General features: G+C 36.4%; 1 protein-coding gene across 9 annotated transcripts in view; it reads right to left on the reverse strand.

Moving 5' to 3' along the window:
* GPATCH8 (G-patch domain containing 8) overlaps positions 1–13637 on the reverse strand; it is a 98489-nt gene that overhangs the window by 53930 nt on the left and 30922 nt on the right. For 8 of the 9 annotated variants that reach the window (XM_027098949.1, XM_027098948.1, XM_027098945.1 and 5 more), the window contains one exon: positions 12192–12264. The exons of the other annotated variant lie outside the window; for it this stretch is intronic. In XM_027098949.1, coding sequence (XP_026954750.1) covers positions 12192–12264 — 73 coding nt within the window. The remainder of the gene's footprint in view (positions 1–12191; positions 12265–13637) is intronic. 9 annotated transcript variants of the gene reach the window in all.

Below are 13637 nucleotides of genomic sequence, written 5' to 3' on the forward strand. Positions count from 1 at the left end.
AACTAATAAACCACATTTATAAATGAAAGATAATATTATTTTGTTCCCTTTTCTAAATGTACAATCCCATTACTTCAAACTTTGGTAGCCATTTTTAATAAACAATTTTTAGCTTTTTTCTTTATTAAAATATATTTCTCACAAAACATACTTTTAATTTTGTGTTCTTATCATGTTTACATTTGGTCCTACTTTTAAATACCAGTGTTTCTTATGGAAGAATGTGGAGATTCCATGTATCAACTAACAAGTACAGTTGGGCAAATATTGATATAGCTGTTTGCTTCCTTATTCGCACAATATGAGATTTTTTTACTTGTTAAATCATTCAAGAAATAAGTTGAAATTCTAAGTTAGGTTGTTCAATTCTCTATTAAGCCCCCACTGTACCTTTAACTTCACAATTATGATATTATACTGCATTGCATTACATTTATTTGTTACATTCGTGTCTATATTAGACATGAGCCTCTGGAGGGCAGAGGCTCTATCTTATTCATTCTTCAACTCTTTAAGACTTACTACAGATCTGCACATTCTAAGGATTCAATAACTGTGTGCAGAATAAAAAACATGAAAAGCAACAGAGAACACATAAATGCCTAGCAATTATTATCATTTAGGAGTTTATAGTCTAATGAGAGTTAAGAGACACATAAACACAAATTATACAAGGTAGAATATATAAAATGCCACAGGAGAGAAATATAAAGTATAAGAAAAAATAAACGAGGAAATTATAGTATGAGACAGAAATTACAGTATTTTCTTTTCCCCTGGAGATCAGTTACCAACCATCCTTAAAAATGTGGCCAAGGTTCTTACCACTCAACCTAGTCTCAAGTTTCTAGAGAATTTATACAAATTTATATTTATCATAAACATATATGACCACTTCAAGTGCCCTAAGAAAAAATATCACATTCAAAGCTATCTCCAATTTTTTCAGCCAGAATAACTATTGTATATTTTAATTCTGCAGTACTTTATTTCTCACCACCATCACATTTCTCCAGGAGACAGAAGTAACCCACCACACAGCACTGAAGTACATTATAGATAGCATACTGATTAAAAGCATAGGTTTTGGCAACATGATTCTACCACTTATGCTGTAAGATCCTGGGCAAAGTATTCCTTAGAATGTCCATTTCCTCACCTGTAAAGCAGGAATACCTACCGCAGAGAGGATTTAAATTAGACTATACATGTGCAAGCACTCTGTAAACACTTAATAAATGCTAGCTATTATAAAGGATTAATACTAAACCCAGTGAACAAAGGCTTGCTAGTAAGACACATGCATGAATTGACTGTACTTTATGCTTCGTAGTTGATTTGTTTTATCATCCTTCATAATTATACTTTCCTTTCCAGTTCCATTGCTATCACTCTATTCTATGCCCTTATCAACTCATACCTAGACAGCTTTCTAAATGGTTTTACATCTTCATCTTCAGACATACTTTGGCTAGACCAGTATTTAACTTCTACCACCAACGTCCTCATTGCTATAATGGAAAGAACAATAGATCACAAATCAGAGAATTGGGGACTGGGTTTCAGCACTTTGGAACCCTAAACCTAAATTTCTTCATCTGTAAAATGAATTTCAGATTAAATTAGCTTTAATATTTCTTCTTGCTATAAAACTCTATACCTCTCTTCTAATCAAAAACTGCCTTTGGCTTACAAAATAAAGTTCCAAATTGGAGCAGCATTAAAGCCTTCCACATTCAGTGTGGTAGTTAGGAGCATGGGTTTTGGAGTCAGAAAGACCAAGGTTTGTATTTTGATACTGTCATTTACTGGTAGCTTATTCTTGAGCAATTTGCTCAACTTCTCTAAGCCTCAGTTTCTTCCTCTGCAAAATGGGATTAACAATAATTATCTCATAGACTTGCTTTAAGAATTAAATGAGATATCTGTTAAGTGCCTAGGACATAAATAGTCAGTAATATTAGATTTGTGCCTATTTGAACCAATTTCCCATTACTGCCTTCTAGTTATGGTTTTCAGACTGCTCCTGGAGACCTAGAACCCTGCTTCAAACAAACAATAGTGGATTTTTTCCACCCTCTCTTTTATACATTAAGGTCCGACATTTAAAAAACATGTAATTTGAGAGGTTCTTCTGCTTTTAAAATGTATGAAATGCACTGCCCTATGGGCATTCTCTGCTCCAGCCAGCTAGGCCTACTCTTTGCCAACTGTAATCACTTTGTACACATCAGTTATCTCCTTTCTTCCGTAATACCTATTCCTCCCTCCTCAAGACTTCATTGCGAAGTCTTCCCTAGTCATTCATCCTTACAGAATTTATTCTTCAGCTTTCTTCCACTTATCTCCTAAAATAAATGGCAAACTCTATGAGAGTAAGGGCGGTATCTTATAATGTCATGTATATTCTTTATTATGGTCTCTTGAACATAGGATTTAATAAAAGTGCAACTAATTCCATGTAATTCTTCACCAGCGATTGCCTCTTTTAAAGTAATCTACCTTGATAATGTGCAAACTGCTTCTATAACTAGTTCACCTTTTCCTTAGGAAAAAAGTACTAGAACGATAAAATAGCCTTTTATACTTATCTGTTCTAAATCTTCATTAGTAAAATTTGCTACTTCCTTTCTGGTTATTTTGCTGTGAACTTAACATATATTTAATGTCTTCTGATTAAATAACATCTTAACATATAGTTAATGTCTGTCTTTTTTTTTTTTGCAGTATGTGGGCCTCTCACTGTTGTGGCCTCTCCCGTTGCGGAGCACAGGCTCCGGACGCGCAGGCTCAGCGGCCATGGCTCACGGGCCCAGTCGCTCCGCGGCATGTGGGATCTTCCCGGACCAGGGCACGAACCTGTGTCCACTGCATTGGCAGGCGGACTCTCAACCACTGCGTCACGAGGGAAGCCCGTTAATGTCTGTCTTTAAATGTGACGATCCCTATACTGAGAAACAAGTAGTCTATATGGCATGTGAATTCACCATTTCCCCGTCTCCATTCCCCCAATCCCTTTTCCTTTCTAGTCTAGCCCTAAAACCTAGACTTCTTACTACAGACTGACAATTCTGACGAATTTTGTTTACTAACTGGGTTCATCTCTTTTGTTTATATTAACTAAATTCCATTAAGATAGTCAGAGGTTGTATAGAATCTGTATCTTACTAAATTTGATACATGAATTATTAAAATTATGCTTACCTTTGGCAATGTATAAAGACTGCATAGCTCATTTAATTAGCAGGGAACAGAGGCCATTATAGCTACAGGTTCCTTCACCTAGACCAGCAACAAGTATAACTAAGCCTTTCTGACAATCCATACTCTTTTGATTTGGGGGAACTACATGTCTGCTGTCCCCCTCAAACCTACTCTTATTTTCAGCTATCAGCTTTTTCTGAGAAGGGAAAAGATATAAATGTATTGGGTTGGCCAAAAAGTTCCTTGGCTTTTAAAGTAAAAATAAACGACAAATTTTTCATTTTCACCAAGAACTATACTGAACAACGTATTCACCCTTTTGTTCCACTACCTTCTGCCATTTCCCAGGCAACTTCATAATTCCATCTTCCCAAAACTTTTTTTTTAATTAATTAATTTTTTATTTATCTTTGGCTGCATTGGGTCTCCACTGCTGCACACAGGCTCTCTCTAGCTGTGGTGAGCGGGGGGCCACTCCTTGTTGCGGTGCACGGGCTCTAGGCTTGCGGGCTTCAGCAGTTGTGGCACGCGGCTCAGTAGCTGTGGCTCATGGGCTCCAGAGCGCAGGCTCAGTAGCTGCGGCGCACGGGCCCAAGCCGCTCCGCAGCACGTGGGATCTCCCCAGACCAGGGCCCGAACCCATGTCCCCCGCACAGGCAGGCGGATTCCCAACCACTGCACCACCAGGGAAGCCCTTCCCAAAACGTTTTATCTTTTTGAGCAAAGAACTGTTCCAGGTGTCTTTTACAGTTTTCCAGGGAAATCAAATTTTTTCCATTAAAAGAATTTTGTAAAGACCAAAATAAATGGAAATCCGAAGGTGCAATGTCTGGTGAATAAGGCAGATGAATCAGAACTTCCCAGCCAAGCCGTAACAGTTTTTGCCTGGTCATGAAAGAAACACGTGGTCTTGTGTTAACCTGATGGAAGATTATGAGTTTTCTGTTGACCAATGCTGGACACTTTTCGTTGAGTGCTGCTTTCAGTTGGTTTAACTGGGAGCAGTAGTTGCTGGAATTAATTGTGTGGTTTTGCAGAAAGAGCTCATAATAGAGGACTCCCTTCCAATCCCACCATATACACAACATCACCTTCTCTGGATGAAGACCGGCCTTTGGTGTGGTTCGTGGTGGTTCATTTCCCTTGCCCCACGATCTCTTCCATTCCACATTATTGTACAGTATCCACTTTTCATCGCCCGTCACAGTTTGTTTTAAAAACGGTACATTTTCGTTACGTTTCAGCGGAGAATCGTATGTGGAAATATGGTCAATAACTTTTTTTTTGCTTAACTTATGTGGAACCCAAACATCAAAGCTATTAACATAACCAAGCTGCTGCAAATGATTTTCAATGCTTGATGTGGATATTTTGAGTATGTTGGCTATCTCCAGCATGGTATAATGTTGATTGTTCTCAATTAATGTCTCGATTTGATCGATATCAACTTCAACTGGTCTACCCAACCATGGAGCATCGTCCAGCGAGAAATCTCCAGCACGAAACTTCACAAACCACTTCTGACACATTTGATCAGTCACAGCACCTTCTCCATACACTGCACAGATCTTTTTTTGTGTTTCAGTTGCATTTCTACTTTTCTTGAAATAATAAAGCATAATATGCCAAAAATGTTGCTTTTTTCCCATCTTCAATATTAAAATGGCTACACAAACATTCACCAATTTTGATAAGTTTTTTTTTAAACGCACGCTGATATGACAGCTGTCACAATACAATCTAACAAAACTGTTTCAAATGAGGTTAAAGACAACTAAGCACTACTCGAGCCATCTTACGGAAAGAAATGAACGAACCTTTTGGCAAACCCAACAGAAACAGTGATTTCAAAGTTAGGCTTATATTCGAATGGCAGAGACTCAGTAGTTGTATGACCTTTCCAAAACTTCAGTTATAAAATGAGCATAGTAATATGTATTTCATTAAGTAGGACATGCAGAACGTTTAGATTCTAGATTTGGCACATAATACTACTGAGTTAGGTGCTATTTCCTTTCCCAAAGAAAAACAAATTTCAAAGGGAAACTAAGGTAGAAGGACAACTCAGCTTTTACAAAGATCCTATCCAGAAAATTTATCTATGTCATCAAAATATTAAAGGAAAGCTATTTTCTCCTCAGCCAAAGAATGACTTTTCTTAGGAAGTTAGGTTTTAAAGATCAACATTCTAATTTAACAATAAAGTCTAAATTGTAACCACATATTTCTATTGTATTGAATTCAAATCTAGTTTTTCTTCAGTCAAAAAATGTAGTAGAAGCATTGTTGGGGCTTAGCTAATGCAGGGTTTACCCAACTACATTAACCATTTGTTCGCTAACTGAAACTAGAGTGGGAGGAGGGACACGTACATAAAACCAAAGAAACCAACTCTACTCTGCTTTGATTCTGCCTATTCTAAGTCTTTTTCAAAATAATTATTTTCTATATTTTTAATAGTAATACAAGTATATCATAACAAATTTTAAAATACAGTAAAAAGCAACCCACTTTCCCTTCACAGTCTGCCTTAACAAAGATTTTTTCTGCATAGTCAAGCAAATAAAAAATAAATATATAGGCATACCCCACAGAATGTACCCTTTTAATATCTCACAGTGAAATGCTTCAGTTCGTCTTTCTTGACACATCTTCCAGCCAATGGTTTCATACTGTAAAATTTTTATCTTTCAATCTCAAAAATCTAATTCAACATTTTAAGGAAAAGACAAGTGAGAAATCTGGAGATACATCCACATACAACTTGTAGGACTTCGGGAAAGCTGCTTAAGTATCAACAAAAGGTATGGACATGTTACTACATAGAAAGCAACTGTTAACAACCATAGTAATTATCTGGTAATCAGGAAGAAATCTTTAAGTATTTTATACCTTAATTTTTAAAAAAATTCATAAACAGCCAGCTATGTTTTAGAAATTGGTTAGGGGTTGGGTTGATGTATAAGCCATTTAAAATAATGGTAAATAGGTTCCCAAGTAGGGTTTTCATACAGAAGGTCTGATTTTCAGGAACAAAATAGTGATTTTTAAGCAGGAGGTATATATCTATCTATCTGCCCACTATACATGTATATATGTCATTTAACACAAGTGGTAGTTTACTATAATACACACTATTCTGCACCTTGCTTCTTTACTTAATGTATCTTGGAAATTGTTCTATACATATTAAGTACATACGAAACTAACTCAATCCTTTTAAAGCTGCATGGTTTCCCTTTACCCATTTTAGTATCCTATTTCTTCAAATCTAAAATGCCATTAGGGCTCCCCTGGTGGCGTAGTGGTTAAGAATCCACCTACCAGTGCAGGGGATATGGGTTCGAGCCCTGGTCTGGGAAGATCCCACATGCTGCTAAGCAACTGGACCCGTGTGCCACAACTACTGAACCTGTGCTCTAGAGCCCACGAGCCACAACTACTGAGCCCACGCACCACAACTACTGAAGCCCACGTGCCCAGAGCCCATGCTCCGCAACAGGAGAAGCCACCGCGGTGAGAAGCCTGCGCACCGCAACAAAGAATAGCACCCACTCGCCACAACTAGAGAAAGCCTGCGCGCAGCAGTGAAGACCCAATGCAGCCAAAAATAATTTTAAAAATTTAAATGCCATTAACTGTAAAACAGTTTTATGTGCCACTAAGAAAGAAATTTAAAAAGCTGCCAATTATAACTATAATGCCATTAATAAGGTGTATCTGATTTTATCTTTATTAAAATATGAAAAACTGTCTGAGAATCAAGGAAATATGGTAGACTATTTCTAATCTATCACAGTGATATAATGAATAACTTCAATCATACATTATTTTGTGCATTTCATGAATAAGTTAGATAGATAGAAACAGAATTACTGGATCTAAGGATACATGTATTTTAATCTTTAAGTAATTCAAATTGTTTTCCACAGTGGTTTTATCAGTTTATAGTCTCACTGGCTATAATGTAAGAACCTTTTCTCCAAAATCTGACCAGGCTACTCTTTTTTTTAAGCCTTACCCAAGCCAACAAGTGAAAAATGATATCTCATAGTTTAATATGCATTATCTCTAATATGAAAAGGATTGAGAATATTTTCAAACACCTAAAGGTCATTTGCATTACTTTTCTGTGAACAGTGCTCATATCGTTTCTCCCTTTCTATTTAGGTTATAAGTCTTTTACAAACTGATGATAAATACATAAGGAAATCTGTCCTTTGTCTGTAATGAAATATTACAGATACTTCCCCCAGTTTGTTTTTTTCTTGTTGTTCTGGTTTTTTACCTTATTTATGATGAAATACAGTCAAATTTACCTGTTTTTTTAATGTCTTCTGGGTTTGGAGTTAAAGTTAGAAAAGTTTTCCTCATTCTAAGATTTTTTTTTTTTTTTGCGGTATGCGGGCCTCTCACTGTTGTGGCCTCTCCCGTTGCAGAGCACAGGCTCCGGATACGCAGGCTCAGTGGCCATGGTTCACGGGCCTAGCCGCTCTGCGGCACGTGGAATCTTCCCGCACCAGGGCACGAACCCGTGTCCCCTGCATCGGCAGGCGGACTCTCAACCACTGGGCCACCAGGGAAGCCCTAAGATTATTTTTAAAATAATAATTATCTCATTGTTCATCTTAATGATTTCATGATTTCATCTTTTACATTTAAATATTTTATTCATCTGGAATATATTTTGGGGTAAGGTATGACAGTGGGGATCCAACTTCTTTTTTCTGGGTTGCTATACAGTTGTCACAACACCATTGCTCAGTGACTGAGGCTCTTTTAGGTGTTCTAACTAAGAGCTCAGAATTACTGAAACAAACACCAAAATTAGGGGCTCAGGACCCTACAACATATACAGCATTAAAAGCACAGATCTGGGAGTCAGATATCTAGCTTATCATATTAAACTACTACTGTTACAAATTCTGGGAAATAGACAGTAGCAAGATAGAGGCTTCTCTATTTATGATTTTTATTATATTTAGGTTTTTGATGAAGACCTAAAGACGGATTATCTCAAATTCAGTTAAAATATCTAAATATACACTATACGTCAGAGGTGTTAATAACAAGTAGCATTTATATAGTGTTTTACAGTTTGTATAAAGTGACTTCACTTACGTTAATTTACTTTATCCTCATAATCACTCTGTGAGAACAGAGGCAGAGATTTTAATCCCCATTTATTGCTGAGAAAAATAATTCAGTTATGGCAACTTGTCCCTTAAAGTAAGTGGCAAAGCCAAACTCTAACCGAAATCTTACGTTTCCAAATGCTGCTCACACTGCCTCATACCCTACACCAAGTACTTTTAAACAAAAATAAAAGAGAATCTCTACTCTCAAGGAACTTGAAGCAATTTGTCAATTAAATATTCAATTGATCACATACTAAAAAATATAAAACATGGCCCCTGGCCTTAAAAAACCTTCAAAGGTATACAGTAAGTTTAAAAAGCAAGACTTGGGGGACTGGAAAATAAGTCTGAAGAGCAAGAATGATGTCTTATCTACTTTGCCCATGGCTTATGCTATTTACAACTGGTATAACTAGAATACATTATTAGCTCAGTAAATGTTGGTTGTCTGTTACTGACTGAACCCTCTAGACAGCGTGAAATATGAAATAATACCACACCTCATTCATTTTTCTCAGGTGCTGAACTTTTCTTTGTGACCAAAAAATCAGCCAAATCATCAAAGGGCTTAGACAATATAACAAAGGAAGTTCAGGCACCACTTCTGGGCTACACCTACTCACCTATTTCATGGCAAAATAAAGATTCTGAGCTACATTCCATTCCATTTCAAAGCTGCCGGAAGGTTACAAAACAATTTCAAGAACCAAATCCAGCTCAACAGCCACAAAATACAACTATCATTTGCTGTTGCTTTATTCCAAATTAAACACGTCCTCTGCCTCTATAATAAAAACTGTCCATAACATTTCTCATCAACAGGCCTTTTTTTTTTTGTGGTATGCGGGCCTCTCACTCTTGTGGCCTCTCCTGTTGCGGAGCACAGGCTCCAGATGCACAGGCTCAGCGGCCATGGCTCACGGGCCCAGCCACTCTGCGGCATGTGGGATCTTCCCGGACCGGGGCACAAACCTGTGTCCCCTGCATCGGCAGGCGGACTCTCAACCACTGCGCCACCAGGGAAGCCCAGGCCTTTCTTTATGTTGTTTCCTTCAGACATCTTGTCAACATATCTTTTCTACAGGTCTTTTATTTTTTTTAACACTAATAATCACTTACCTGACACACACACAAGTTCCTATTTTTTCCTAACTTTTGAAATATTTTAATAAATACTAGGGGAGAACAAAAGGTGAATAATAAGGGAAATTCAAGTACAAAATTAAACCCACTTTACAAAGTTTAAATTTCTATCGTACCACAGATAATTTTGCTTCAGAGTTATTATGCCCTATTCTCCAGCCTATCCAGTGACAAGTTATATACACTGTAGCCCCAGGGACTGGCACCCTTTGTGAAAATCTTGCATGGGTTGAAGTAATTTTTAAACGTTAACAAAAAAATCCTAAAAAGAGCAGGTTTAAATTTAGTGGATGGTTGCATGTCAAAAATGTGAGAGCCTTAAAATCAAATAAAAGGAACTAAAGGTTGACAATAAACGAGTAAATGCAAAGAACTTACAAAGCCATGAGCCTAGAAATTATTTGCAGTGACTGGTCTATACAATAGTAAGGAGGCATGATTTTCAGTGGAGCAACAGGGCTTTCTTCAGTGGTTATTTATAGGAAAGGTTTGGTACAATGAAAAAAATCGTCATTAATTACCTCAATATACCATAAATGTGGCTGTATTCTAGGTCAAATCATGTGGGTATTACAGAAAGAGCTATGTAAGAGAAACCAGCACAATGCCTGCACAACGTTGAATGTGACACTAAAAAATAAAAGAGCCATTTACAAGACAATTAAAGTCACCCCTTAATATTGGCAATAGAATTAGGTTCCATTCTTTTTGAAGGGTAAAGATTGTACTAGCCATTCAAGGCAGATGGGCTTTTGCACAACAATGTGAATTTAGTAAACACTACTGAACTGTACACTTAAAAATGGTTAAGATGGCAGTTTTATGTTATGTGGGTTTTGCCACAATTAAAAAGAAAAAAAAAAGATGGGCTTCAAATTTCCCTGTTATTTTAAATAAATAATGGATTTATGAGTTATTGAGTGCTTATTACATTCCTATCACCATAGAGATGAAGGTGAAATATGGATAAAACCTAATTTCTCTTTTCAAGGAGCTCAAAGTTTAAAGAGAACCAAATTCAAAAGTGTTCTTAAAATGAAGCAATAATAATAATTTTCCATCACCCAAAAATAGGTGAGTATCCATTTACCTCACCTTTCTTAAACTCACCGTCTGTATGTCCCTCACTCTCTTTCCCTCTGCAGGTTCTAGTTGTACTTTAAAGTCTCTGATGCTTACAATGAAAAATTCTAGGATTCAAACAGATTTGCTAGCCCCTATGAAATGCCCCCCAGTTCTACTCCCTTGTGTCCCTGAACAAAGAGAGTAACAATCAGCAATGCTCCTGGGAATCTCTGAATAGGAAGAGAGGTTTCAAATAGTAGGGAAAGATCAAATCCAATCTTCAGACCTTATTCTGAACTATCGCCTCCATTCAATTCAACCCAACACTTAACTATGCAAACCACTGGGACTAATCCTATCAAGAAGTCATTTCTACTTTAGTCCTGATTACCTTTCTCTCTTCTGGACTCTTACAAAATCTATGGTCTATGCCATACTAATTGCTCTCAACTGTATTCTTTATATCGTGTGCAATAAGTTCTTACGCCACTGGAAAACAAGTTTAATGGTGATCAAATCTTTCTATCTGCCCAAAAGAATAGATGAATGCTTAGTAATAAATATTAATTTGAAATATATTTTTGAGCATTTCCTTTGTGTTACCACTGAATAGAATTTGTGGATGTAAAATATAAAAAGCAAAGGTTTTAAAGACTGAAACATCCTGCTTCATGCCCTGTCCTCTTGTGCCCCTTAATATACACATTTGAACTGATCAGACTTCCCATTCAAATTGTGGAAATTCATTTCCCAAATTCAAAGAATTAGTCAACAGTAGCGCCCCTCTCCCCAAAGATCCCTTTATACAACAAGACCCTCCATGACCAGAAGTAGAAGTGCAATGATTTCCATCATTTCTGAGGTAGTGTTCACATCTGCAAAGAACAAACAGTAGCCCTTGAATATGAGGGAGCTAAAAAGTGAATGGAGTTGGTTGGTTGGTTTCCAACTAGCAAGAACTCAGAAGCAGAAATGTTAGTATTTTGTTATCCAAATGGTTAGTATAGTTAAAAGAAAAAATAAATGCAATGGAAACTTTAAGCATACCTTTCCCAGAGACTGATCTGAACTTGAGAAATGGCCTCTCAGAGAACCCTAAGAAGCCTCTGCTTCCATCTTATGTTTCATATAGGGTAATTTTTCTCTCTACTACTACATGGATTCTGATTACAGAAAAAGAACCAGGGCAATCACCAGCTTCAGGGAGAATTTGGGAGGGCAAAAATTAAACTCTGCTGTTGAATGGTTTTCTTTATAATACTGAAGCCACAATACAACATCACTAAAAAATACAAAGAAAGCACACTCCAATACTATGTACTTCATTTACTTCACCCACCCATCACCTCCACCCACCCATCACCTCCACCAAAAGAAACTTAAAACAGGTTGAGCCACACACAGTATGTCTGATCTGAAAGTATTTGTGACACAGCAGCTTACTCTTGCAAATTATTAGCTTAATGGTGATTTAAAATATAGTCACAGGAAAAATAGACTATTCTGGGGAGTAAAAGGCAAGTGGGAAAACCCAAACACTTTTTAAAGAAAGACAACAAATATACTCAGGCATAAGATCTGCCATCAGAAACATTTTCTTTTTCTTTCTTTTTTTTTTTTTGGTATATTTAAAAAACTTACCCTGAAGAGATTTTCCCAATCCCTGGCCCAGCTTCCACCCATGTTTCTGGAGTAAGCGATGTCCAATATTATCCTGACAGACAGAACAGAGAGACAAACCAAAAATATTCCAATAATATATTCTTCCCTTCCTAGTGATATTTAAACAGGTGATGAACAAGAGATAATTCTACATATATGCATGCAAAAAGGTGCTAATAATAGGGTAAATGTGCCCAATAAAGGGGGCATTAATGTAAAAAGAAATACTGGCTAGTATTTTATATGGGAAGAACATACAGGGTAAGGGTCCTTTCTGATGGTGTGCTGGGCAACTTTTGTACATAACACTTTTAAAAGGAGAAAAAAGGGAAGGGGCAAAGGGGAAGAATACATTTATGAAGTTTAAAACTAACATTAAAAAGCAAAAAATCAAGGTACTTATACAATCATATCCACCACCTAGACAGCACCACTTTATAAGTTTTTTAAAGAAAATCTACATTGTGTTTAGTTATTCTGCTTATGTGTCAGGCTTTCATGATACAAAGTAAGTTGTAAGTGTAAGACTGCCCCACCACTAGAAATGAAAACACAATCAGAGCAAAATCCAGGCTAGACTTGATTGGTTTTTTAATATATATATAAATATAAATATTTAACTAGCATGCAGCCAATATTAAACTGAAAAAAGTGAGGTTAGTAAAATAAGAAATTAAATTGATTAAACAGAAAAATAAAATGAGCTCAAGCACAGACTGAGTGATGCATTTCAACATGTAATCTAACAAAAATACTAAAATGTTAGAATGAAACAGGCCTAGCAGTAAGTTAACAGTAAAGAACCATTAGTGCATGTAGGGGAAAAAAACCAATATACATAATGTCTCATCTTCCTAGGAGCACAGTGGAAAAGATCTTTCAATGTAAACCACATGAAAAGACACCAGAAACAACAATTAAATGTCAGCTTTTGTGTAAGGGTTCAAGATCTTAGAAAACTCTGCAGACCTTTGTCCAATTCTTTGCTTTTTACAAATACTGCGAAGTACAGAGACAAAGCTAAAATAACCATTAACACTGTATGAGATAAAATGATGTTACTCATCCAAAAGAAAACATTTAAAAGTTTTAAACACGAAGTGTTCTGTATGCATTAAAATGTGATTTATAACATTAATTGGGTATCACCATTTGAAAATAATCTCATATTTCCTGAAATCAAATTATGAAGTCAACTAAACCAATTAGTCTCTGAATTAGAATCAAATCTCATATTAAATTGCTTTTATCTTCCAGCTCCATATTCAACGGTAAAATGGTCTTCGGAGTTACAAAGGAAAGAAAAAAATTATTTCACTATTATATTCTCTGACAGTAAGTTACAAAAGGAAAATTAAGCCTCCCCAATGCTCTGTTTAAAAATTTTAAAAAAAGGTCAACTTCCTTCTATGAGTTTATGACAGG

Source organism: Aethalodelphis obliquidens, unplaced genomic scaffold (assembly GCF_003676395.1).
Source record: "Aethalodelphis obliquidens isolate GAN/ISIS:26980383/991018 unplaced genomic scaffold, ASM367639v1 scaffold126, whole genome shotgun sequence".
Lineage (NCBI taxonomy): Eukaryota > Metazoa > Chordata > Mammalia > Artiodactyla > Delphinidae > Aethalodelphis > Aethalodelphis obliquidens.